The sequence below is a fragment of the Drosophila miranda genome, chromosome 4 (assembly GCF_003369915.1).
Source record: "Drosophila miranda strain MSH22 chromosome 4, D.miranda_PacBio2.1, whole genome shotgun sequence".
NCBI classification, from domain to species: domain Eukaryota; kingdom Metazoa; phylum Arthropoda; class Insecta; order Diptera; family Drosophilidae; genus Drosophila; species Drosophila miranda.
The window spans coordinates 27,437,061-27,461,480 of NC_046677.1; the positions used below are offsets into that span (position 1 = coordinate 27,437,061).

At 48.0% G+C, this 24,420-nt stretch overlaps 7 protein-coding genes across 8 annotated transcripts; 3 read left to right on the plus strand and 4 right to left on the minus strand.

Moving 5' to 3' along the window:
- Window positions 1-582: 582 nt before the first annotated feature.
- On the minus strand, window positions 583-6,461 carry LOC108161815 (AP-2 complex subunit alpha). Of its 2 annotated transcripts, none has more exons than XM_033393325.1 (8): window positions 6,328-6,461; window positions 5,263-5,553; window positions 4,488-4,699; window positions 3,383-4,428; window positions 2,389-3,319; window positions 2,042-2,325; window positions 1,774-1,978; window positions 583-1,710 (listed from the first exon to the last, which is right to left on the minus strand). In XM_033393325.1, the coding sequence occupies exons 2-8, from the start codon at window positions 5,324-5,326 to the stop codon at window positions 1,633-1,635; spliced, it is 2,820 nt and encodes a 939-aa protein (XP_033249216.1). In that variant the 5' UTR covers window positions 5,327-5,553; window positions 6,328-6,461; the 3' UTR covers window positions 583-1,632. The 2 variants fall into 2 exon arrangements, with proteins under 2 accessions (XP_033249216.1, XP_017151664.1); XM_017296175.2 differs by having other exon boundaries at window positions 6,107-6,461.
- Window positions 6,462-6,537: 76 nt separating this feature from the next.
- On the plus strand, window positions 6,538-10,194 carry LOC108161816 (F-box-like/WD repeat-containing protein ebi). Its single transcript, XM_017296176.2, has 3 exons — window positions 6,538-7,177; window positions 7,250-8,430; window positions 8,487-10,194. Exons 1-3 carry the CDS (start codon window positions 7,120-7,122, stop codon window positions 9,330-9,332), a joined length of 2,085 nt encoding a protein of 694 aa, XP_017151665.1. The 5' UTR covers window positions 6,538-7,119; the 3' UTR covers window positions 9,333-10,194.
- LOC108161818 (ribonuclease H2 subunit A) lies at window positions 10,169-11,306 on the minus strand. The gene has a single exon (XM_017296178.2). The coding sequence runs from the start codon at window positions 11,228-11,230 to the stop codon at window positions 10,208-10,210; it is 1,023 nt and encodes a 340-aa protein (XP_017151667.1). The 5' UTR covers window positions 11,231-11,306; the 3' UTR covers window positions 10,169-10,207.
- A 278-nt stretch (window positions 11,307-11,584) lies between these two features.
- On the plus strand, window positions 11,585-12,349 carry LOC108161823 (60S acidic ribosomal protein P1). Its single transcript, XM_017296181.2, has 2 exons — window positions 11,585-11,784; window positions 11,935-12,349. Exons 1-2 carry the CDS (start codon window positions 11,713-11,715, stop codon window positions 12,199-12,201), a joined length of 339 nt encoding a protein of 112 aa, XP_017151670.1. The 5' UTR covers window positions 11,585-11,712; the 3' UTR covers window positions 12,202-12,349.
- On the minus strand, window positions 12,350-12,916 carry LOC108161822. Its single transcript, XM_017296180.2, has one exon. It carries the CDS (start codon window positions 12,838-12,840, stop codon window positions 12,397-12,399), a length of 444 nt encoding a protein of 147 aa, XP_017151669.1. The 5' UTR covers window positions 12,841-12,916; the 3' UTR covers window positions 12,350-12,396.
- A 195-nt stretch (window positions 12,917-13,111) lies between these two features.
- LOC108161817 (tetratricopeptide repeat protein 8) lies at window positions 13,112-16,387 on the minus strand. Its single transcript, XM_017296177.2, has 5 exons — window positions 16,206-16,387; window positions 15,505-16,068; window positions 14,388-15,442; window positions 13,997-14,322; window positions 13,112-13,925 (listed from the first exon to the last, which is right to left on the minus strand). The coding sequence occupies exons 2-4, from the start codon at window positions 15,911-15,913 to the stop codon at window positions 14,104-14,106; spliced, it is 1,683 nt and encodes a 560-aa protein (XP_017151666.1). The 5' UTR covers window positions 15,914-16,068; window positions 16,206-16,387; the 3' UTR covers window positions 13,112-13,925; window positions 13,997-14,103.
- LOC108161819 (ADP-ribosylation factor-like protein 16) lies at window positions 13,325-13,946 on the plus strand. The gene has a single exon (XM_017296179.2). The coding sequence runs from the start codon at window positions 13,337-13,339 to the stop codon at window positions 13,916-13,918; it is 582 nt and encodes a 193-aa protein (XP_017151668.1). The 5' UTR covers window positions 13,325-13,336; the 3' UTR covers window positions 13,919-13,946.
- Window positions 16,388-24,420: the final 8,033 nt, after the last annotated feature.

Here is a 24,420-nt window from a genome sequence, read left to right on the forward strand (position 1 = left end):
TTAAAGACTTCCTAGCCAATGAACTCTCACTCTGAATGGTTTCAATTTATATTTATTTATTTATTTAAATACATATTTGTTTACGTTTACAGATAAATTCCTGCATTTGCTATATGTAGTTTTGTGGTTTTCAGTATTGGTTTGTAGTCGGTCTATCTGTTGTGTCAGCTGTATCTGTATCTGTGGTGTTTGTGTTGGTTTTTCCATGGAATTGTTGTGGAATTTGTGTAACAATTTAACTATTGCACTTTATATAAAACGCACGTATCCGAAGGGCATGCAAATCAGATGGAAAGAGAGTCTGAGAGTCTAGATGGTATACATAATATGGGTATAAGTGTGGGTGACAATTGCCATTATCGGTATTTCAGTATTCAGTAATCTATATAATGTATATTTAGTTTACAATTCTTTGTTCTTCTTTGCTTCGACTGCCTCTGCAACAGATATTATGGCTTGCTTGCTGTATCTGCATCTGCATCGGGATTAGTTTTAATACTTGGTGCTATATAAATCGCCACGCACCCCCTGTCCTGGTTGGGGGGTACGGTACCGAGGCGGCACAACATGTAGTTTTATCAGTTATCTATGGTACATATACGAAACGAAATAATACACAAAGGATCAATCGAAAAATTCTTCTATAAGTATAATATTTTTGTTTTTGTTTTGTTTTAATGTTTCTTTCGCTTTTTCGTTTCGTGACCGAATTTTCGTTAAATCTTTTTAGGGGTTGCTCAACAATGTTTCAATCAAAAAGGTATCTGCCTTCGTCCTCTAATTATTTGTCTATTATTTAATGAGATTTCCATCCACTGATCCGCCGATCCTCCGATCTTCTTGCTCCTCCAACATTCTCAATCCTCGCGATCCGATCTCTCAATCAAAAAACACTAAACATGAATTTCGTTAATGCAATTGCAATAATCAATATGTATAAATATTTAGATAACGATTTGCATATTTGTCATTTGCATTCTTTATATGTATCTTTATAATTCCGCTGCAAGCTTTATCTTTCATCGTTTTTTTTTTGTTTGTTTTCTTTTCTGTTTTTATTACAACGACGTATATACTAGGTATATGTATGTGGTTTTTGTATGAATGTATAGTATGGTATATAATATCCAATTGCTACTGCCTCGAAATGATGCAACAATATATAATGTTTGTCATACAGTTTAAACATAATCTAATTATGTCTCTCTCTTTACTTTCTTTCTTTCCTACTATGAACTTTTGAGCTTAACATTTACAAAGAATTCTGATGCGGACTCTGTGATTCGGGATTGTGGGTTTAGGAATTAGGCATGGGTTTACAAAAAGAATATTCAAAACATAGGCATACGCATGGGGTACAAAAAGGGAGTAGCACCAGCAAGAGGCAGAGGAGTAGAGGTGTCTCTTGCTGCTGAAGAAGATAGACAATAGGTACGTGTGAAGAGAAGAGAAGTGCGGCTGTGTGGAAGATCGGTCATGGGAGGGGCGGCGGCGTACATAACTAAGGGCTCGACATCGTTCTGCTGCGTTGATATTTCTCTAGGTGTTTAGGATTGTGCATTGTAAAGTGGTTTTGCCGTAGCGTAGCTCTTCTCCCTCCTCCGGACATCTTTCCTGTCCCATGATTGTGGCTTAAAACTGATCCGCCAACAGATCGCAAATTTCCCGTGTCACCGTCTCCTTGCTGGCCCGCACAGTCAATCGGAACATCTATAAATACAGAAAGGGCACAAGATTAGTTTCAGACGAAAGTCAACGAGGAGCGGCTTTTACCTGTGCCTGCTTATTCGGCTCTAGTCGCATCAGACAGCCCACCTGCTGCGATTGCGTGTGTATGATTCCCGCACAGACCATATTATCCGGATTGGGATCCACAGAATCGAGCAGCTGCATTCCAAAGCCCATCAGTTTGTTCCGTGCCCCAGGCAGATCCAGCGGCTGGGCAGCCTTGAACACTTTCTGTGATCGTTGTTGTTCCCTAAAAAGAGGAAAGTGTTTTATTAATTTATTCATTCATTCATCGAGCAGCGGCACTATTTACCCGCTTAGGTTCTTCCATCGGGCAAAGAAGGACTCGGCATTCATTTCGGTTGGCTCGAAGAACTTGTTCACGCTCAGCGGCAGCTTGATGCTGAACTTCTGCTGGGTGCCGTTGTAGCGGAAACTGATCTCAATGGTTGGCGCATCGGCGTAGTCCTCGATACACTCAGCCGTGAGCAGCTGTTGGATTTGTGCGCCGGCCTCCAGGGTCGGCTCCACTGCTTTCATCTGTACGTTCAGCTTGAGCGTCTCCTCAGCGGACCATTGCAGCACGGGATTGAAGTTCTACAAGAAACGAAAATGAAATTTAAGCCTGCAGAGGACTACTCTTTCAAGATGGACTCTTACCGAGAGGGGGACCTGTGTCTTGTTACCATAGAAGAGGCCTAGCCGCCCCAGGTTCTGCCTGAATTCGCTCTTCACGCCAATCTGTAGCATCTCGTTCTCGAAGAGCACACCGTTATTCTTGAACAAGAACTTCTTGGTGTTGTATACGGCACTGGAGTTGTTATTGCTGCCGTAGATGTCGCCCAGGACATCGATGAGGGTGCTGTTGCTGTTGCTTCCCACATTGTTGGCCGGCGGCGTGCTCAGGCCGAGCAGATCTGTGTTGGCATTGCTGTTGTTCAGTTTGCTGTGAGAGTTGTTCACGTGCACGTTGTTCTGGAGGACCGAACCCGGTCCCGAGGTCGGAGCGGGGCTCTTCGACTCCCGGATCTCGTTTTCTGGCACTCGACCCGGCTTCTTCTTCTTGAGCACGGCCAGAATGGAGCTCTCGCGCTCTGGGAACGAGGGCATCTCTTCTAGAACGGTGGCCAGCACATCCGTGGAGGCCACAATGCTCAGCTGCAAATACTCGCTGGCCCGCTGCTGCAGCTCCGCGTCGGCCGAACGGAGATTGCTGTGTTGCCTGAACACGTCCTGGATGTTGGTGCGGATCTCTGGGAACAGATTGATGAACTTGATGTAGGTAGAAAGGAGCAAGGCCCGCGTCATGGGCGAGCACAGATGGTACTTGGAGTGCAGCAGCTTAAACTGCACGAGAGGCGCCGAGCGGGAGTCCCCTGCGATCAGATTGCCAAACTCTCCGAGGATGTAGCCGCCCACCTTGACCATATTCTCGTGACAGGCAGGGGCCTGCAGAGCCTCGAACACGGTCTTGGCTGCATAGCCCTGCACCTCCTCGCGATTGATGACGATCTGGATGACGCGGTACCAGACCTCCTCCGACACATAGTCGCCAGCGATGCGAATGAGATTGAGGATCACATCCACGTACCTGTAGGGTAGAATAAATCAAGTAAGAAGGGATTCTACAACAGAGTTTAGATCCGGGTCTTACCAGGTGTAATCTGTGGCGTATTTCTCGGCGAGTATGGCCACCTTGAGCACCATCTCCTCGCGTATGGAGTAGTCGGCCGTTTCCAGGTAGTTGAGCATCTCCTGGACAATCTCCTCGGCATTGCCGCGATCGCACATCGCGTACAGCAGATCGACGGCCATCTGGCGCACGGAAACGTCCTTCTCCATCTTCATGGAGAGTATGACCACCTCCTGATGCTTCTTGACCTCCTCGTGGGAGAACTCCGAGGTGGCCAAATGGCACATGGACTCGAGGGCCAGGTAGCGCAAGTTCGTCTCCCGATTGCTGAGAAACTGGCCCAACTGGTTGCAGGCGCGCACGAGAAGATTGGGCTCGCTGTCGCTGTGAATGATCAGATTGATGGCCTCGAAGAGGACGGCGTTCTTGGCGTTTGAATGCTGCACCTTCTTGCTCTTGGGCGGCTCCTGAGCCTTGTTGAGGATCGTCTCGAGGGTCTCATTAAGGCGAGCCCTAACTCCCGCCTCCTCGGTCACGGGATTGTAGTTCTGCAACAGCCGGAGTAGCTTCACGGACAGCCAGGGGGCCGGCACAAAGTAGTACGTGTAATCCTGCAAATCTGTGTAGCTGGCAGTCACGATCCTCGAGAGCCGCGACACGGCCAAATTCACGCAGCCCTTGTACTCGTCCGGATTACACTTGACCAGGGCGTCAATCAGCGATGTGGCAGCAGTCACCACGCCCATGTGCTGGTCATTGAGCAAGTGGATGATGCGCGAGGTCCACTCGCCGCCGGGTATGATGTCAGGCGATGATCGGAATAGCCGCAGCAGGCACAGAGCAGCCGACTGCTTCACCACGTCCATGGTGTCCCCAGAAACAAGCAGTTTGGGTATCTCGTTCGAAAACGACTCGGCCATGTCCCGGCTCCCAATATTGGCGATGCACTGCAGCGCCAGGTTCACATGCACCGGATTCCTCGACTGCAAATCATTCTTGATCGACTGGATGATGAGGCGGATCAAGTCGCTGTTTGTGTTGACCAGCACCGAAATGAATAGGTATCCCTGAAAAGGAGAAAAGAATTATTGAATGTCTTCAAGAGATCCTCTGGGTGTCCACTTACGATCTGCTTTTCTGAGTATTTGTTGGAGGACAGCAGATTGACCGCCTCCATGTGGCCAAAGTCAATGTCATGGCCAAGGAGAAAGATGAATAGCAGCTTGCAAACATATTTCTTCTTCTGGTAGCCATCCAGGGTTTTGTCTCCTTTAAATTTGCTCCGTATATTGGCCAACTCCTTGTTTATGCGTTTGACCTCCGCTTCTTTGCTTTTACCTGTAAACGGCAGAAAAGGTAAATGGGTCAAGGTCATAAAAGGAGAATTTCAGACGCAGTAGCGGAAGGCCAGCTTTCTTTTCCCCGTCAGTAGACATATGATCGATTAATGGAGAGTGATGTGTATGACTCTCACTCTAAAAAGGTCTCTTTTCCTCTCTCTGTGTGTCTCTTTGTGGTCACATAGGCGCCAATTAGTACCAGTCACCAAAAGTGGAGACTCTTGGAGACCCTATGCTGTGGAGAGAGGAAACCAGTAACGGCAGCATGACTATAATGCGGACAGAGTTACGAATACGATACGTTACGCGGAGCAAACAACAACAATTGTCGTCGGGTACTCTCTCATACACAATAAAATATGCTATGCATACACACAAACACATATGTATGTACGTGTGTCGAGTGTGATGCTCCTCTCAGTAATTGATCAAGAAATGGCGCTGATTCCGCCCCTATGAATGAATTTGGATAAGAAAAGCTGGTTCTGCTCTGCTCACTGATAAATTAAATTTAAATGCAAGCAATTTACTGGAGAGTTATTTTATTTTTGTGTTACTTACAGTTTCTTATATCCGATATAAACACTGCCAGGCCTCTCATGCCATCCCCCCGCACCGGCGCCATTGTAGTTAGCTTGTTAATTTTCGCTGGTTTTATGCAAACTGGGGGGCGCAAGAAATATCTGCCTGGGAGGCGGCCGAGTCTCGAGACGCTCTTATCGGCTCGAACTCGACGACAACAACAGCAAAAGCGACGGCGACGGAGTGGGGTATTTTATTTGATTGCAAGCAAAATAGCCGCTTATTTCGCTTAGTGTAGCTCCGCCGTTCTGTAGAAATTCTCTTTCAGACCTGTTGGAGAGTCACATATTAGGGGCTGATCAGTGGGGGGAAATAGAGAAATAAAAGAATCGCTTGCAAATGAACCCTGACATTTGGGGGCTTTCCGCGAGTGGGGAGAGGGAGAGAGAACGATGCCGCTGTCGATGCCGCCCCCGCGCACTTTTGGCAAGCACTCTTGCAACTTTGGCACTGCCACAACAGCAGCAACACAACTGATAAAGATTCAGATTCAGAGCTTCACCAACAACGACGACGACGATGACCTCGGGACCGCACTTTTATCGCCTGCACTCCCGAACGTTTGCGTTTGCATTTATTTGGGGGACCGCAACCGCTAACACGACCGCGACCACCGGATCCACCGGCTTCTGGCTTCTAGCTTCTGATCCGTTTTGGGGTCTTTGTTGCTGCCTTTGTGCACTCGTTCGCTTTCACGTCACGTCACTTTATATTTTTTTCTTCGCGAGATGACGAAGTCATTTTATTGGCACAAACCGAAACAAACATTAATGGGCGTATGTGTTTTTCCATGGGGCTTTGGGTTCGACTTGCGGCTGCTTACTTTTTATGCTTAAATAGTACACACGATCCCGATGAGAGGCGACCCGCAGTGAAAAATGGTTGGTGGTTTGGCTCGGCTGGCGTTGGTTGTGCTGGAATTTTGTATTAGTTGCTCCGTTTGCGGCTTGGGCTCTCTCAGGGCTTCGTTTTTTCAGGGTGTTGGCTGCGGAATGTTTGTGGCGAGTACTCGTTTTATGTAACTCCACCTGGTTGGCGATTTACTTTGATATTTGCTGCTTTTTTGTTGTAAACTATTGCCAAATGCACAGCAATTCACTAAAACGAAAATTTCTATTGATTTTTCTTCTCTCTCTGCCTAGGACTAGAGCCACCTAGCAGGCGCAAGTGTCCAAAATAGTGTGGCGAAACGCCTAAACCATCGGAATATGCCAGGGCTGCAAAAAAAAAATGCAAGGTGCAAGTCGTCGTGACGTCACACATTCAAATGTTAATTATTTTGTTTAAGCGTTTCTAGAAATTTCGTTGGCAATTAAATTAAGGATACTTAATTGTGCTGTGAATAAATCTTGACATCTTCTTACATGCACGCACCTGAGAAAAACACTTGCGTATTTGCTGTATCGCAGCGCTACACTTCTGACGTCATGTGTGAAGTGAAGAAAAAGCCGCACCGAGTCACCTCACGCGCGTGACCGTATGCCTGAACTCCGCCATTTTTTTGCGCGTTTCAGGGCTGCGATGCGTAGTTTTTATTTGAGAAAAAAATATGTAAAATGCTCTTGCGTTTCAAAGTGAATCGGGAATTTTAGAAAACAGGCCGGATCCACCGAAACTAGAAGCCACATAGCGACGTCACAACATCAAGCAGCCCCCATCCGATTTCTGGAGAGGAGCAAAGAACGCGTGCTAAATGCAGACGCATGTGTTACGCAGTGCCGTGTTATCTCCCTCGTCATTGCCGCCGCCGCCACAATAATTGGACGTTGTCCACAGAGTGCTCCTAGGACCTGAAGTGCATAAAAAAGAAACTGGAAGAGTGCGCCCCTGGTAGCCATGAGTTTTTCCAGCGACGAGGTAAACTTCCTTGTTTACCGATATCTGCAGGAGTCGGGTGAGTCTGGGATGGATTACCCCTCGCACACCATTGCCATCGTTTAGTCATTGCTGATTCTTTGTGTTGTAGGCTTTCTGCACTCCTCCTACGTGTTTGGCATTGAGTCGCACATCTCGCAGAGCAATATCAACGGAGCCCTGGTGCCGCCGGCCGCCCTGCTAACCATCTTACAGAAGGGTCTCCTCTACACAGAGGTGGAGTGGAGCGTCGGCGAAGACGGCGAGGTGGCGCGCCCCATTGAGGGCCTATCCCTGATCGATGCTGTGATGCCGGAAGTGAAGCCGCCCAAGCCGGTGGTGAAAACGGAGCCTTGCAAACCAGGCGTGGACTCCACTGCGCCGACAGCCACAAATGCCAACAGCAGTGTGAAGGCCGAGATTAAGGTGGAGCCGGGTACGGTCAATGCGGGGGCCACAAAGTCATCCAGCAGCACCACAGGCACCACCACGCCAACAGAGTCCACCAACGAGGTGGACTCCAGTGGGAGTGCTACAGCCACTGCCATTAACGCTGCCAGCGGGGCAAGCAACGGCAATGGTACCCAGGCAGCCACTGCCGGCTCCACCAACGCCACAGCCCCAGCTGCAGGCGATTCCTCCGCAACAGCCGCCAGCGGAGCCAACAAAAAGGCCAACTCCAGTGAGCCCGGCAGTTCGACGGCGGTCAACAATACGGGCAATGCAAATGCAACGAGTACAGACGACGCCGCCTCATCCACATCCACCAACGGCAACAGCAACACCTCCAGCAGTGCCGAGCAACCGTCAAGCGGCGCCGCTCCGGTCGGAGCCGCTGTCTCGACTTCCAATCCCGATACAGCTGCAGCCGCCGGAGGAACCGCCGCCGCGGGGGCCAAAACATCCACTGCGGCCGTCACAATACGAGTGGGAACCCAGCCCAACAATGTTGCGGCGGGCACAGCCACAGCTCAGAGCTCAGCTCCCAGCGGGACCATCTCCTCCTCCACGGGAGGCACCCCTGCCCCCGTCGAGGCCATGGAGATTGACCAGAGCATCGAGATACCCGAGTCCAAGGCCCGCGTGCTGCGTGGCCACGAGAGCGAGGTGTTCATCTGTGCCTGGAATCCCAGTCGGGACCTTCTGGCCAGTGGCTCTGGCGACAGTACTGCACGCATCTGGGACATGTCCGATGCAAACACCAATTCCAATCAGCTGGTGCTGAGGCACTGCATCCAGAAGGGCGGAGCAGAGGTGCCCAGCAACAAAGATGTCACATCCCTGGACTGGAATGTAAGTAGACGTCTCAGTAGTCGATATCCCAGAATTAAAATACATTTTCCTTCCAGTGCGATGGGTCGCTGCTGGCCACGGGAAGCTACGATGGCTATGCGCGCATCTGGAAAACAGATGGCCGCTTGGCCTCGACTCTGGGTCAGCACAAGGGACCGATTTTCGCTCTCAAGTGGAACAAATGCGGCAACTACATTCTCTCCGCCGGAGTGGACAAAACAACAATCATTTGGGACGCTTCCACGGGCCAGTGCACGCAACAATTCGCCTTCCATAGTGCCCCTGCCCTGGACGTCGACTGGCAGACGAATCAGGCTTTTGCGTCGTGCAGTACGGATCAACGGATACACGTGTGTCGGCTTGGCGTGAACGAGCCGATAAAGACTTTCCGGGGCCACACCAACGAGGTGAACGCAATCAAGTGGTGTCCGCAGGGCCAGCTACTGGCCTCCTGTTCAGACGACATGACACTGAAGATCTGGAGCATGAATCGGGATCGTTGCTGTCACGACCTGCAGGCGCATTCCAAGGAGATCTACACGATAAAGTGGTCTCCCACGGGGCCGGGGACGAACAATCCGAATACGAATCTTATTCTCGCCTCGGCCTCCTTCGACTCCACTGTGCGGCTGTGGGACGTGGAGCGGGGTAGCTGCATCCACACGCTCACCAAGCACACGGAGCCCGTCTACTCGGTGGCCTTCAGTCCCGACGGCAAACACCTTGCCTCGGGCAGCTTCGACAAGTGCGTGCACATATGGAGCACGCAAACCGGGCAGCTGGTCCACAGCTACAAGGGAACCGGCGGCATCTTCGAGGTCTGCTGGAACTCCAAGGGCACCAAGGTGGGCGCCAGTGCCTCCGACGGCAGTGTGTTCGTTCTCGACCTGCGGAAGTTCTGATCCTCGGCTCCCAATGGCGTTGTGGACACACCATCAGCGCCAGCCCGCGTCCAGGAGATCCTGAGTTTTGTCTATTAAAGAACGCTTCGATTTAAACTGTACACACACACACACCTTCAACTCGATCTGTTACCCGCCACTGTTTCTCGGAATCTCGATTCTTGGATGGACTCTCTTGTTCCCATGAAGCAATATCCATTTCATTCGTACCTTCAGAGATGACCAAGAGATTGAGATAGATCCACCCGCCCGCGCCCCCTCCCCTATGCTTTTGTCCCATCTCTTTCGTACGCTTAGTCCCGAGTCACATAAACGACAAGCTGCGCTCCCCCGTCGACGCTTCTGGGTGTGACACCTTTTGTTGCGGCGTTCGCGCGGGGAGAGCGCTCTCTGCTCGTTTCTTTTTAATCTTAATTGTAAGCTCTATGTTTCTAAGATTATCACTTTTATACAGAAATCGTTTAGTATAACTTATGCATTTTGTTATTGTATCGATCGATCGATGAACGGATGTGCGATGATGAGAGACGACGGTCCTTAACGATCCCTCCCCTCCCCAATTCTACCACTTCTACAGTCTCTCCTCCTAACTTCATGCTGCCCTTTTACACTTAAGACCTAATCATACGAGTACGAGTATTTCCCCCGCCCCACACCCAACATGTAGTTACTCATCCGATCGGATGGATGGCTGAACAGACAAGACAGGTGATGGAGAGATCTGACCGATTCACGCATACATTCAGAACAGTGTAACTGCATCCCAAACCCCCCGTAGCCTGTAAGCACGAACGTAAGCCTAAGATTTATAAAGAAGATTGGCGAAAAACAAAAGATTCATTAAAGCTAAAGCTATATTTAACATTTATCTTAGACTAAAATTCAAAAACATTTGACAAGTGACGTTGCTTGAAGAAGCGGCATTCCTCGCGTATGACCTCTCCGTCTTTATTGGTGCCTTTAAAGAACTTTGTGAGCTTGGTGCCCGCGTACTTGGGCTTCTCCGAGTCGGGCTCATCGAACTCCATGTCGTAGGCCTTGTTCGCCAGAGCATTCTCCGCCGTCGACCAGCTAAAGCGCACCAGCCGGGGGAAGCCAAACACCAGATCAATGTGTTCGGTGAGAAACCGTTTCGTGACCGGATCCCCGGGATAGCCGCTGCCAAAGGCATTGTCCTTGATGACCAGACCCTCTGGGAACCGCCACACCTTGAGGGCGTGATCGCGGGTAACTTTGGCACAGATACTGGCCGCCGAGACAATGGGATAGGTGGAATCAGCCTTCTTGGCCACAGTGATCTTGAAGTTGGGGAAGCGTCGCAACAGCTTTTCCTGGTACTTCTCCGGCGGTCCGACCGTATCCACATAGACCTCGGCTATGTTCACGCCCGCATCGATGGCCTGCTGGATCAGACCCATGGCCGATTCCATGGACACCTCGTTTAGTGAGCACTTGGCTCGCCGGTACATGCTCGTGCTGATGACGTTGGGCGAGATGATCTCTACGGCCCAGCCCACGCAGCTGTTAGCATACTCCAGCGTGTTCAGCTCATTGAAGATCACGTCCCGCTTCTCCTCCGTCAGTTGTTTGGAGTCCGCACATCCGAGATCAATCAGCGCCTGCTTGCTCTCCAGCGGGCAGTAGGAGATGCCGTAGACCATGGGACCCAGCACGGGTCCTCTGCCCGCCTCGTCGACGCCCAGCATGCAGGGCTTATCCTTGCACACGGCCGGCACATCGCTGAGGTACACCGTATTCTGGCTGTTCTCCCGCGATGCGATGAAGGGACCCAGAGACTTTAACGAAGTGATTTTGCCTATGTCCTTCTTGTCCTCATCATCGCATGGATCGCCTTCGGCTATAGTTTTATTTTCCTCCTTGATTTTTATATCTTCCATTCTACGCGCCTTTTTGTTTTTTTTTTCGGTCTAGTGTTGTAAATAATGTTGTTTAATTTTGGACAACGATAAATTCATATCACACAATAATACCGATATTTGTTTTGCAACCAAAACTGTGCATCGATAAGTACAATAAAAGGTAGCGAGTAAACAATAACGACGTGAAACAACAGAAAAATAGTGTCAGCTGGTAAATGGTAGGGTTATATAAAGAGGTAAAGATGTATCAATATTCTTCCAAAAATATCCATATTAATATTTTCGCTAGTCCAAAAAATATCACCTACGAATATATTGTCAAAAAATATTTATATCGATATATTTATTTATAAATATATCTTCTTTACATCCCTTCTTCGTCTCTTTCCGGTCTAGGATTTTGCCCAGCGTGCTTGTTCTCAATCGAGCTAAGGCCATTTATTAAAAACAAATTAGTTTTTGGCAACTTGCACAATCATTAATTAATCATCAAATTCGCAATGTCGACAAAAGCTGAGCTCGCCTGCGTTTACGCTTCCCTCATCCTGGTTGATGACGATGTTGCCGTCACCGTAAGTTCAATCAGTTCACTGTCAATGGAAAACAAATCTTTTTCAATTGTCGCCATCCCAGTGGATTTTTGATAGTTTTGTTCATCCTGTGATGCATTGTGCTGTTCCACACGCCATACTAATAATATTGTTGTATATCTATGCCCGTAGGGTGAGAAAATCTCCACCATCCTGAAGGCCGCCAACGTTGAGGTTGAGCCCTACTGGCCCGGTCTCTTCGCCAAGGCTCTGGAGGGCATCAACGTCAAGGACCTGATCACCAGCATCGGTTCCGGAGTTGGTGCTGCCCCAGCCGGTGGTGCTGCTGCCCCAGCTGCCGCTGATGCCCCAGCCGCCGAGTCCAAGAAGGAGGAGAAGAAGAAGGAGGAAGAGTCCGATGTGTCCGACGACGACATGGGATTCGGTCTGTTCGATTAAGCATCCATCTGCTTATGAACCACATCCATACCGACATAACATCCGCCGTGTTTGTGCTTTTTATCCTATGAAGTGATGTTTTGTTTCCGACTTTCGTACACGTTTTAATGTACAAAATCGACGAAATATAAACGTTTGCGAAAAGTGATTCTGGTCTATGACGTTTATTAAGCTGTAGTAATGTATATTTGTAAGCTAAAGGACAACCTCGTCCAGCACTTTGGCGAGGGCGTGCAGAAGGGGGGTATCGATCACCTTCAGGCCCAGGCAAATAACGAAGTCCATTTGCGATTCCCAAAGCCTGGTGTTATTGACCAAAAATTGTATGGCACAATCGGTGTCGGCCGTGTCTACTCCAAGACAGCTTTTGATGGTTATCGGCACCGAGATGTGGAAGTCCGGATTTTTCACGGGCTTGAGCATTGCGGGATTGTTGCTAATATCGAAGCTCACATTGTAGATCCCGGCAATCTTGCCCAGCTGCGTGATGACCAGCAGCCGCTTGCGTCCAAAGCGATGGTAGACGATTTCCGTAGGTATGCCATTCACAGGCACTGAAAACTGCTTCTCAAAGCCTATTTCTGTGGCTTCCTTTTGGGCATCTTGTGGTGGTTTCGGTTTCGAGCAAATTTCATCCATGATTTTTGAACGAAAAATATAAATTTTGTTTACGATGAGACAGCAGACAGTAAGACCAGTGTTCTGAGATGTACAAAGTGTGACCGCGGATCAATCAGAAATATACCAAAATATACCGTCTCATTTAAAAAATATACCGACGAATTCAAGTTATATTTGACATGTTCCTCAATTTTGATATTCCGTGGAATATTACTAGCTATATAGAACATTTAGCCATGCCCACATATTTTTATCGGATTAGTGAATCAATTTTCTACAAGATTAACTTCTTTTAAGTACTCCCATTTATTGTATTCTGACTGAAACAAGGTTTAAACAATTATTAACTGCGGGCTACAGTTCGTATAGCTTTTAACAGACAGCTGTGTTAGTTTAAAATGTGTACGACAGAGGACGCAAGAAGAATCGACTGTTATCGTTTGTTATCGCGTTTGAATTTTGGTCCGGTTACCAAGGCAAACTATGTTTGATCAATAAAAGAACGAAAGGAAAAATGTCCTGCATTTGTCTGGGTCCCAAGCGTTCGGGTAAGACCCACTTGCTGAAGGCTCTCCAGGAGCCGGACTCCATAGACGAGACGAGCTACTCCATGCCCACCATAGGAACGGGAATCTACCGCATCCACTTTCCCACCAAGTCGCCGAACAGCGACAAGCCCAAGCCCCCGCCAGCGGATGGAACCACCCAGGCACACCACCACGGCGGGAAGAAGCATCTGCCCAAGTCCATCCAGATCCTGGAGATCGGCGGCAGCATGGCTCCACTGTGGCGGCAGTACTTTGAGGATGTGAAGAAGCTCATCTATGTGGTCGACACTTCCAATCTCTGCCAGATTTCGGCCGCTGGCGTGCTCTTCTACTCCATCCTCACGGAGCCCCGACTGCAGAAAGTCAAGATCCTGCTAGTGCTGGCAAAGATGGACTATTCTTATCGGCAGATGCGCAATGAAGCTCTTCTCATGCTGCAGATGTCCAAGCTGCAGAAGCAGATCCGCCAACAGGTGACCATTGTGGAGGCCAGTGCGGTGACCAAAGTGGGTCTTGATCCCATCTACGAGTGGCTTCAGTGGCCATAGAAGACGACTGTTGAATAAAATGTGGATATTTTATAAAAGCACTGCCATTAGTTTTGTAATTGCTCTTGGAATAAATACTTATGCGATTTAATTCTGAAACTCCATTGCATATACTCAAATCTTAATGCCGAGGCACGTCTACCGCGTACAATAAAAGTATAACATGATGCTAACAATTGATCCAACTACAGTTTGTAATGCAGATCCATAAATTGCAGATTGCTTGTCACCTCCTCAGCATCGGGCATCATATCTTTGGCGGCATTCAGATAGGATTTGGCAGCCAAAACGTCTCCGCCCTGGGCTGCCAGGACGGCCAGATTGTTGAGGGCCGCTCCATTGCGGGCATCCGAGGTGAGACAGAGCTGGAGGCAGCGACGGGCCAGATTGAAGTCCCCCGAGGTCTAAATCAGGTTTAAAGATAAATTTGATTGATGATTGGATAATTCTTCCAAAGGACCGGACTCACCACCGCCACAAAGCTCAGGTTGTACCAGACATCGGCTTTCTGCTCTGGTTGGGTGGCCATGGCCAGGGAGCGCTGAAAGCAGGGCAGGACCAGGTCGATCTGTCCGCCGTAGAGACAGCACAGGGCTATGTTGCAGTAGAGCTCCGCGGAGTGGGCGCCCAGCGAGAGGATGCGGCGATAGTACATGAGCGCCATCTCCGGGTTGTTGTCGTAGAAGTAGCCCACGGCAATGCTGGCCAGGGCCTCAACATTGATGGGCTGCAGTCGGGACACCAGTCGATACAGTTGCAGCGAGTCCTCCTGCCGCTGCATGGCCTGGTGGATGCGCGCCTGCTCCAGACGGTAGGTGACATCGAAGGGGCGCAGATCCACCACTTCCCCAATCAGGACCAAAGCCCGTTCTGGCTGCTTGAGCCGCTGATAGAGTCGCGACAGTAGCAGATACGTGTCCGGATGAGGAAAGGCGGCCAGGGATTGCTGCAGGCAGGGCTCCGCCCGACGGGGATAGTGGAGGGCCAGGAGACAGCGGCCCATCTGCTGCTGCCACCACCAGTCTATACGGGTGGCCTCCGATCCGGAGGCACTGGGTCGCTGGCGCTGCACCTCGAGCACCGCCTGGCAGAGGGAGTGCGCCTTCTGCACGTCCGCCTCGTGGTAGAAAAGGAACTGGAACAGAGCCTTCACTAGAGTCTCCCGCTCCGCATAGATAGTGGGATTGAGACGGGAGGCCTGGTAAAGCTTCGAGGTGGCGTCGCCCACATTAAAGGCCGCCGCAGATGTAGCCCTCACCCTCGAGGCTGTACCACAGCGAGACGCGGGCCTGGCCCCCAGCGAGGATCCTGGACGGCTGAGACTCGTACCAGGACGCGCCACAGCCGCCGATCCCGGCCTGGAGCTGTTCAGACGCCCATCGCTGGAGTGAGCCAAGCCGGCTCCTCGACTGCTGCGCTGCGTCTGGCGCTGGCTGGTGCTTGGTCGCGGCTGGAATGCGGTCTTGATGCTGCTGCCGGGTCGGGCGGCCGTGGCAATTCTCTCGAACTCCATCTCCTCGTGGGCTGCGGCATGAAAGTTAAGTTAGGATCGTATGGGATGGGAGTGGGATTAGTCGCCTACTCACCCTCTTCCTCGCCGGCATCATCCACCTCGAGGTCGTCCAGGTAGACGCGCTGCGTCAGGGCACGCATCTTTAATTGCCAAACGCCCTCCATCAGCCAAGTGGGCATCATGATGGATGCGACGGCGGCGGCCTTCTGCTGCGTATGTGGCTGCTGCTGCGCATGCCTGGGGCCAATACGTTGCAAATTGCTACCGAATCTGCGGCTGTTGCTGTTGCTGTTGCCTTCGAGCTCCGCCTGCTGCTGCTGCTGCTGGTGCTCCTCCTGCTCCCCCTCTTTGGTGGCAAACATTTGGACATTGTTGTCGTGACCGGCCTGCAACAGGGCGTTGCACAGCTCCGCACACTGCTCGTAGGAGCGACGGCGGTAGAGGGACACGGCCCTGAAGTAGTCCAGCTCCAGTGTCGCCATCGGGGGGCCTCCCTCTGGTTCTAAAGATGGAGATGGCTGCTCTTCCTGTTCTGTTCGGCTCTGTCTGGTGGCGACTTCAAGTGTCTGAATTCCTCGATCTTTTTATATAGATTTTTCTTTTTTTTGGGTTCTCTGCTGTGCGTCTTGGCCTGGCTCTGTGGAATTTCAAAACCGGATGCGTGTCATTCCTCTGCCCTCGGGGCACCGCCTCATATCCCCCCCCCCCCCCCCTCCCCACTCTCCCTCGAGTTCCAGCAAGAATGCTGTTGCCGCTTCCTGCGGTTACCCTTACCTTCTGTTTCGGTTAGAGGTCCGCTGCTGCTGCTTCTGCTTCTGATGATGCTGCTGGCATTTGTTTTAGTTCTTCTTGAATGCCATCTAATTTTTCTATGCCCATAATTTGTGCCTCTCCTGGGCTCCTTCTTTGGTAAGATTTAATTTGTGGATTCCTCCGAGTACATACCTACATATATGCTATGCGAAATGGAAAGGAAAGGGTCTTCCGGTGCCATGGAAACCGATGGCTAACCAAAACACAAATTGCTTTGGCTCTGCGCTTGCCCCCTGGGGAAAGAGGAAAGACACCTCTGAAAAATGTTACCCCAAAAGAGTATTCCGACTAGAGCTTGTGGAATTTCTTCACAGAAATTCATAGAAATTATATATAATTAAAGCCACCATCAAAAAAAACCTCTTTGGATAGTATTTAGTATTAATATTTGTTATTTATTTGTTTCTTCATTAATCGACTTCGGCTTTTCCGGCTTTCAGCTTCTGGATTTTTTCTATGAAAACTATGAAGCAAATGATTCTTTGGTTTTCTTCTGTTTTATATAAATTGTTCTTATAGGATTCCATGAACTACTGAGCTATGATCTTGAGCAGTCGATGAATTGCCAAAAAGTAGATGGTATTCTGTGTCTTTTGGCTATTTTCCGGTCTTTGTAGATAAGTTGAAGGTTAACCAATTCATAAAAAAAAATAATTGCTCAATGAAACACACCCCAATCCGCCTAATCCACGAACCATTACCACCATGAACCCCTCACCCACAATAATTAGCAGCATCAGCAGCAAAATCCACAACGCGAAATCCATAGAAAATATTGTGCAAAAGTCCAGCCAGATGGAGAGACTTCATATAGATGGGAGGTTGTCAGGTGTTCGGGTCAGTAAATCTGCTGATGCTGATGTTGATGTTGTTTTTGATGATGCAGCTTCTGGTTAGGAGTGGAGCAACCATAGCTCCGTCCCCCCTCTCTCCACTGTGTTTGAGTCGAACAAATGATAAGCGCCAAATATTTGTTGATAAATGTTTGAAAATTAAATGAGCGGCAACAACAGCCACAAATGCCACAACAACAGCCATAGCCATAGCTATAGCCATAGCCAGAGCCACAGCCACAGTGAGACTTGATGTACGACGACGTTGAACTCATGGCGATGGCATGCAAAAGTCAAATATTTATCAGTCTAGAAGGTGGGGGATATTCAGAGCCAGTTCCCTCGGAGGGGTTCTAGTTCTATCTGGGGGATTACGGAGCGGATTGCTCCCACGGTTCAAGATGCTAATCGAATCGAAATTTGAATAAGTAATACTCTTGGATCTGAATTTACATTTGTGCCAAAACCCATACGTACATACGTACACATGTATGGCTGTATCGCTCTATCTGTATCTTTGGCTGTGTGTATCTGTATCTGTGGGCTCTATCTTTATCTGTATCTTGTATTTGCTCGTTTCTGTTTTTCTGCGTTAGGCCCGTTTCCGTTTCGAGAGAGTTTTCGCTTTTTGGCATTGAATTTACTTTTGACTCTTGGGCTTATCAGCGGTCTCTGTCCCCGTCCCCGTCCCCGGTCCCGGGCCTGGGCCTGTGCCTTTGGGCCAAAATGCGTCAGCACTTGCCAGCGGGCACTTGTCGGTGTTTTTTTTTATCACAGACATACCTCACTGCTGCCATGTCCCTGTCCCTTCTCTCCCCATCTTCAACGTGCCTCTCAATTGGAGTGACTAGTTAATCATCAGCGGATCCATGGCGTCCGGCAGGTGGCTACTGCCTCTGCCTCTCCTGCTGCTGCTGCTGCTGCCTCTACTTCTGCTGCCTCGAAAAGTGTCAAGATGATCTCGTAACGCGCCTCTCTCAATTAGCCGGCCACACCTGACAGCTGCAGATTGAGCTGTGCGTCGCGTCGAGCTTGCTTCGAGGTTGCTGGTGGGGGAAAGGTATTCCAGAGACTCACCCTGGGAAATATGTATAGTACTTTTGCCACACGAACTGATTTCCACTAGAATGAAGTTTGTTCTGTAGAACTTTGGCTTCCCACTGCTTCCCATGTGAGATCAAAGATTCTAGCCGGCAAAACTTAGATATTATTCTCTTTTTGTTTGCGGATTGTGTAGAACAATATAGAATATAGAATATAAAATATATATACATAAATATTTGGAGGGAACAATTACTGTTAAGAGGAGGAAAATATTTTACTATATCATAGATATTTTGCTGAGATGACTTTGCATTGCTTTCGGGAAGATGTAGCTTAGCTTTCAGCTAAAGTTATGACATTATAAAAATTCATTAATTTATTCCTTGGTAATCTGTCATTTGCTATCTATCTACACATAATTTCCTATATGTACGTATGTATCTAAGGGTCATCTTTGCAGAGAACAGAGAACATAGAGTTCTTCTGAGCGTTCATTTCACTTTGAAAGATGTTCAAACCAAGAACCCGTATAATCTGTACATGTGTATGCTTATGGATTAAATATCATACAGAGATTAATAAAGATCATGAATTCTCATAGATTCTATTATTTAAATCATTACTATTAAGTCTTAAGATCTTGCAAAAACCTTTAGTTTATCGATGGGAACTCTTTAAGTCTTTAAATTTATTAAGCATTCAGCATAATTACCAGATCTCTTTTGGAGATTATGATCTCCACGAGTTCTGCTATAAATTCTTTCTATAATAAAATCTTTAAATCTTTTGCAGAGCAGTATATTTTTAAGATATGTTGATTATCAGAACTTTCATAGAGAAATTTGTTTTCCTATTCCGCACTGTCAATACTCATATACGGGTATGTTTGTTTGAACAAGTGTTTTGCGGCTGTCTCTATTTCTGCCGCCAGAAACTGTGTTACCATAATAAGCATCACACCTACCCCCGCCCCTCCCCCTGCTCTGGTGGACCCATGGGAACCAAATACCTTAAGCACTTCCATACCATTGAGAGCCTAGGAATCGGTTTAAGAGGTGGAGGCTACGAGTACGATGTTATGTTATGTGTGGGGTTATGGGTAAACCGCAAAAGCAAAACGCAAAAATCATCCTCATCGTCATCCTCCTCTGACATGGAGATGCATTCGCTTGGTTTGGCTCAATCCACAGCCCTCCCCATTGCCTCCCCCTCTCAATCGCTGCTTGCCCTGATCCTTCAGCCCCATATAAAAGCTCATTAAAAGCATAAAAAAAGAAGAGCAAAAGGCAGACGCAGTCGCAAGGCAGCTACTGTACGAACATTGGTTGATTTTTTTGATTTTTAGTTGCAGCCACAGGTCCCCCTGCCACTCCACTCCGCTTCTCTTCTTTTCTGCCTCCTGGAGGAGGTGCAAGAGCAGCTCTGGCCAAAAAGAAGCAAAGCACAAGAAAGGCCAAAACAGGTAACAGCAACAGAGCAACAGAGAAAAAGAGCAAAAGCAAAAGAGCAAAAGCAAGAGCAACAACATGGCATAGACATCCGTTGAGGCTGCGCACGCGCGACTCTGCTGCGTCTTCCTCTGTTGCGTTTTTGGGGCCTTGGGAGCCTTGCCACAGCCTCGAATCTCGTGCCTCGTGTTGCTCCTCTTCTTTTGCTTCATTTTTTCTTCTTCTTGTTTTTGTGGCTGTTTGCCGGCATTTACAGGGTATGCGGGTAGTAATGGGCTCGTTCGGTAGAGATAGGAGATGGCTATAGCGTAACTTTAGACCGATGGGAGCCCCAAAACTATTACAGTTGTTTTCCGAGTCTCTCATGTTGAGATCTGATTGCTTTATAGGCTATAATTCTGGCGGATTTTCAAACCCTTTAACTTTTCTACACAAAAAGGCTTAAATTTCTGTATTTTCTCATTTAGGATCTGCCAAATACGATCTATATGACCCTTTTAAAGAGTACTTCTTTGTCGATCACTCTCCTGCTTGTTGTTGTTGTTGCTGTTGATGATGATGATGACGATGCTAAAGATTGCAATCACGTTGCGCACAGCGTACAGAATTTGTATCTGCAAGATACATCTGCCTTTGCGAAGAGCACTCCTGGCTCTCCCGTCGGGGGGCTCCCTGAATTTCATTTCCCTGGAATTTATTTAGAACACATTGTTGGTGCTTGGTTCTTGTTGTTGTTGCTGTTGCATGTTGCTTGGGGGCTTATGCTGGAGTTGGGGCAGAGGCAGGCGCAGGAGCAGCATGCAACATTCCAAGGCCCAAAAAAGGCAAATCCCAAGCAGCAGCAGCAAAATCGATTGCCAGGCCTGAAATTTCATTGCAGTTTAGTCGATACCCCCTCTCTCTCTCTCTCTATCACTAGGAAAAACTGAGACAGAGATAGAAAGAGAGATAGAGATAGAGATAGAGAGAGAGAGAGAGGGAGAGAAAAAAGTTCAGCTCGAATAAATTGAATCGAATCGAATCTCGCGTCGAGATGCCAAAGAGTCTCGACGACTGGAAATGGAGTGAAAGTAGGGTAGGCAGATTAGAGACTGCTGCTTCCAGTGCGGCTCCAGCTTCCAATTGGAATGGCACTAGCAGCAGCATTCCACAAACCATTCCAGAAACCATGAAACCCCTCGACGCCAAAGGTTAAAGTTGAGATTCTGCTTTAGAGGATGCCTTAGATCTTCCCTAATTTCAGTGGTGTCCACATGGAAATGAGGCTCAATCACCAATGGCAATGGTAGTGCCAGCATTCCACCATCCAGACTTCAGAAACATTAATCCGATCCAAGCCAAAGCCAAGTCCCAGCGGAGATTCTTTTTGTGGGGGAGAGTCAGAACTGAGATTCTTTTTGAGGAGAGTCAGATTCAGTGTCAAAGGTAACCTCAGAGCCAATCAACTGTGGAACAACGCCCATTCAGGTGGTACCCCTCTCTCTCTCTCTCTCTCTCTCTCTCTCTCTATAGATCCCCTCTCATTTCCATTCAAACTACAACAATAAAAAACCTAAATGCCATAGCGTCCAGTCTGCGTCGCGTTGTCGTCCGACTCGAATAGGAAGTAAGTTAGTGTAACAAAAGTCATAAAAATACCTCGGACCGGCGACAGACTGAAGGAATACGATGGGGGCGAGAAGAGCACGGTGGAGGGCAGGGCATAGTGGGGCCCTCCATTAACATTATCGTGGCTCAAGGGGCATGACTGGCTGGCTGGCTGGCTGGTCTGACTGGCGGCCAGCAGAAATATTTGGCCATAATAAAAAGAATACAAAGCAAAACGAATCGAAACGAAACGAAATGAAATGGAAACTCAATCGACAACTCATCGAACCTTTCAATACCCTCCACTATGGTGGATTGATTGATAAGTCGTATGGCATAGGAATTGTATTAATTATAGATTACGGAACGGATAGATTCGTGAACATTTGTGGGTAGAGAACGAGCACTGATCTGTACTGATTGGATCTCTGGAGTGTTAGGAAAATTATAAATCCTTCAATCGTTCTGTGTTCCCCATTTTATTCTTTCCGACTACTGTGAATTCAACGAGCGATTGAATTAGTTCTAATGATAATTATTTGATGAACGACTCCTTCCCGTGGATGTATGGAATCTACTTAAAGCTCAGCGATCACTAATAAAGTTCCGGCTGGAACCATCCCACATATCAACGAGTGTGGGAAAACTCCAAGAGAACTTTATGCTCTCCCATTCTTCTTTGGTAGTTGTGATGCTCCCTTTTGTAAGGGTAGAAAGTATGCGACAATCGGGCTATATCGACGGGCGATCGACAGCAATGAAGCGTAACGAAAACACACACCACTACGCGTACTACGGGGAGCGGGAGGGGACCCGCGTCATATGCCAACTTATTCAATAAATTCCAGGCCTCCTCGCCATATCATCATCAACAACGACGACTTTTGGCTTTGGCCAAAAAGGAGAACCCAAAAAAAAGAGTCCCGAAACACGAGGAATTTTGAATAGAAAGAGGATCAATGGCAGCTGCTGCGCTCAGAGATTACTTCGGTTGGGATCAGAACGGAGTCGGACTCGGAGACGCAAACAAAAAAACAAAAAATTGCGCGCCAATTCCGCAAAAGAGATTCTGGGGAGACACTGGAGGCCAGGCCGCAGAAATCGACTTCAAGGAATTGCATAAAAAATTCTTCTTTCTTTTTTTTCCTCTTCTGGGAGTCCAAACTTCGGCCTCGACCAGGCTCCAACCTCCACTCGTATGTACATATCTGTGTCTGTGTGTTTCGGCGTGTATGTGTGTGTGTGCGCATACCAACTCACACACAATGTTGACCAAGAACGTAGCGCCCAAAAGGCAGGCTTACAGCCACAGCAACAACAACCGGTCTTAGAGAGTCAGAGCCAGAGCTAACAGCAAGCCAAGCGATCGGCCGAAGACGAAAGAATAACGAAAAACAAGAATCAAAAGGTGGATAGAGTAGAGTCGCAGGTGGATGCACCCTAAAAGTCGGAAGATCGTTATATCATACAAGGATTTGTTAACTGAGAAACTATTATAAAGAATAATGAACAATAAAGATATATGTTATGTACTTTTCTTAAACAATAATCTCAAAACTTTATAAAGAACGGAGGATTATAAAACCAGGGGGAATATTTGTTATCGCGCCACAACCTCAAGATATCCAATACTTAGTATCTGTATAGGTTTGATTATGGATTAAAGAGTTAATAAACATAGAAAATAAGGTATATAGAATGAGAGAATCGTATATAGAAATGCGGTATGTAGCTGATCTATAAGTTCTTAAAGCTGCTATACCTTTCGGGGAGAGTATTCGAAGAAAAACAACACCCAAAAAAAAGCGCATAGCAAATACACTCGAAGAAATCGAAGGCTGCGGCAGAGAGTTCCCATCGTTCCCCCGACTCTCCTTCTTCCACCTGGCCCACCACTCCCCTTAGCCACTCCACTGTCTTCACCCACGGCTCCTCTCCCCTCTCCACTGTTCAGGCTTCAGTCAACAAGTTATGACCATGCCAAGACGACCCCCGACCCGTCAAGAACGTGCTGAGCCCCAGCATCGAGGAGACTCGGATTCGGAATCGGACTCCACCACATCTCCCCCCTTTCCCACACTTCCACTATGGGGTGCGGTGTGGGGCGTGTGTATGCCGCATATTTGAAGCAGCAGCAGCAGAAGAAGCGGTAGAAGAGGGAACAGAAAAGAAAAAGGAAAACAAAACTTACGAAAAAATAATTTCGAGTGAGTAGTTGGTTAGAGGGAGAGGGAGTGAAGAAGAGGAGCGAGAGAGAGGGGTAAAAAGAATCCAGCAAATCAAGCTCATGAATGCATTCAGATTCAGGCACACAATGGCATATTTGGATAAGGTGTGACATTACTGTGTGGTTCCTTTTTGTCAATATTGTCCATCATTCATCATAATTGCATCCAGTGAGTGGGACCAATAGAATAGGTTACTATCCCTAGAGTCCATTATGTCAATGCCCCACCCTATTTTCATTTATCTTGCATTCCTCTTCTACCTCGCTGCTGCTCCTGGGCTCTGTGGGTTTCTGATCTTCTCTTCCCTCTGCCTGCCTGCAGCTGAGATAAAACATTGGAATTTCTCACACACACACACACACACACCCATGTACATGTACATTTGTTGCTACTGTGATTCTCCTTTGAAGTTTGTTTTCCTTTTCCTCGTTTTTTTTTGTAGTTTTACTACTGCTGCCTTTTTGTTTTTGGCTTTGCGAATGGGTTTCTTTCTTTTCTTTTTCGAGCGGTCATAGATGTAACTGTAACAGTGTGTGTTTTTGTGTGCATCTGTGTGGTATTTGTTCCTCCCCCCCCCCCCCCCCCCCCCTTCCCATAACCAACTGTTGGAGCTACTAACTATCATGAAAACGTCGCATTCCAATCTCAAATCTCAGTGGGAGATACACACACAGACACAGCACTGGCTCTCTCTCTCCCTCTCTCTGGGTTTCGTTAAGTGAGACTGGCAACGGTCTTCGTTCAGTTTCAGTCTCAACGATGGGTTCGCTCTGCTCTGACTTCGAATTGTTCAATACAAATTATTGAGTTATATCTATACCCACTTTTTCCACCGGTTAAAGCAACAATCAAGAGCTCACATAGAATTATTATATTACTCCCACGTTTGAGATAGGTAAACATACGACACAAGCTAGCAGAGGCCCCTGAGTTTTTACAACCTGAAACATTTATACCTTGCGCTCACAGGCACACACTTGACAAAACGATCTACGAGAGAGAGAGAGAGGAGCGCAAAGAAACCTATTATCTTCGT

Coding starts and splice junctions, on each gene's coding strand:
- LOC108161818 (XM_017296178.2), bottom strand. CDS start 11,230: ATGGAAGATATAAAAATCAAGGAGGAAAATAAAACTATAGCCGAAGGC.
- LOC108161817 (XM_017296177.2), bottom strand. CDS start 15,913: ATGGCGACACTGGAGCTGGACTACTTCAGGGCCGTGTCCCTCTACCGC. Junction 15,443..15,504: donor TGATGCCGGCGAGGAAGAGG/GTGAGTAGGCGA, acceptor TTCATGCCGCAG/CCCACGAGGAGATGGAGTTC. Junction 14,323..14,387: donor ACCTGAGCTTTGTGGCGGTG/GTGAGTCCGGTC, acceptor AACCTGATTTAG/ACCTCGGGGGACTTCAATCT.
- LOC108161822 (XM_017296180.2), bottom strand. CDS start 12,840: ATGGATGAAATTTGCTCGAAACCGAAACCACCACAAGATGCCCAAAAG.
- LOC108161816 (XM_017296176.2), top strand. CDS start 7,120: ATGAGTTTTTCCAGCGACGAGGTAAACTTCCTTGTTTACCGATATCTG. Junction 7,178..7,249: donor CCGATATCTGCAGGAGTCGG/GTGAGTCTGGGA, acceptor TTTGTGTTGTAG/GCTTTCTGCACTCCTCCTAC. Junction 8,431..8,486: donor TCACATCCCTGGACTGGAAT/GTAAGTAGACGT, acceptor TTTTCCTTCCAG/TGCGATGGGTCGCTGCTGGC.
- LOC108161819 (XM_017296179.2), top strand. CDS start 13,337: ATGTCCTGCATTTGTCTGGGTCCCAAGCGTTCGGGTAAGACCCACTTG.
- LOC108161823 (XM_017296181.2), top strand. CDS start 11,713: ATGTCGACAAAAGCTGAGCTCGCCTGCGTTTACGCTTCCCTCATCCTG. Junction 11,785..11,934: donor ATGACGATGTTGCCGTCACC/GTAAGTTCAATC, acceptor CTATGCCCGTAG/GGTGAGAAAATCTCCACCAT.
- LOC108161815 (XM_033393325.1), bottom strand. CDS start 5,326: ATGGCGCCGGTGCGGGGGGATGGCATGAGAGGCCTGGCAGTGTTTATA. Junction 4,429..4,487: donor AATACTCAGAAAAGCAGATC/GTAAGTGGACAC, acceptor TCTCCTTTTCAG/GGATACCTATTCATTTCGGT. Junction 3,320..3,382: donor TACGCCACAGATTACACCTG/GTAAGACCCGGA, acceptor TCTACCCTACAG/GTACGTGGATGTGATCCTCA.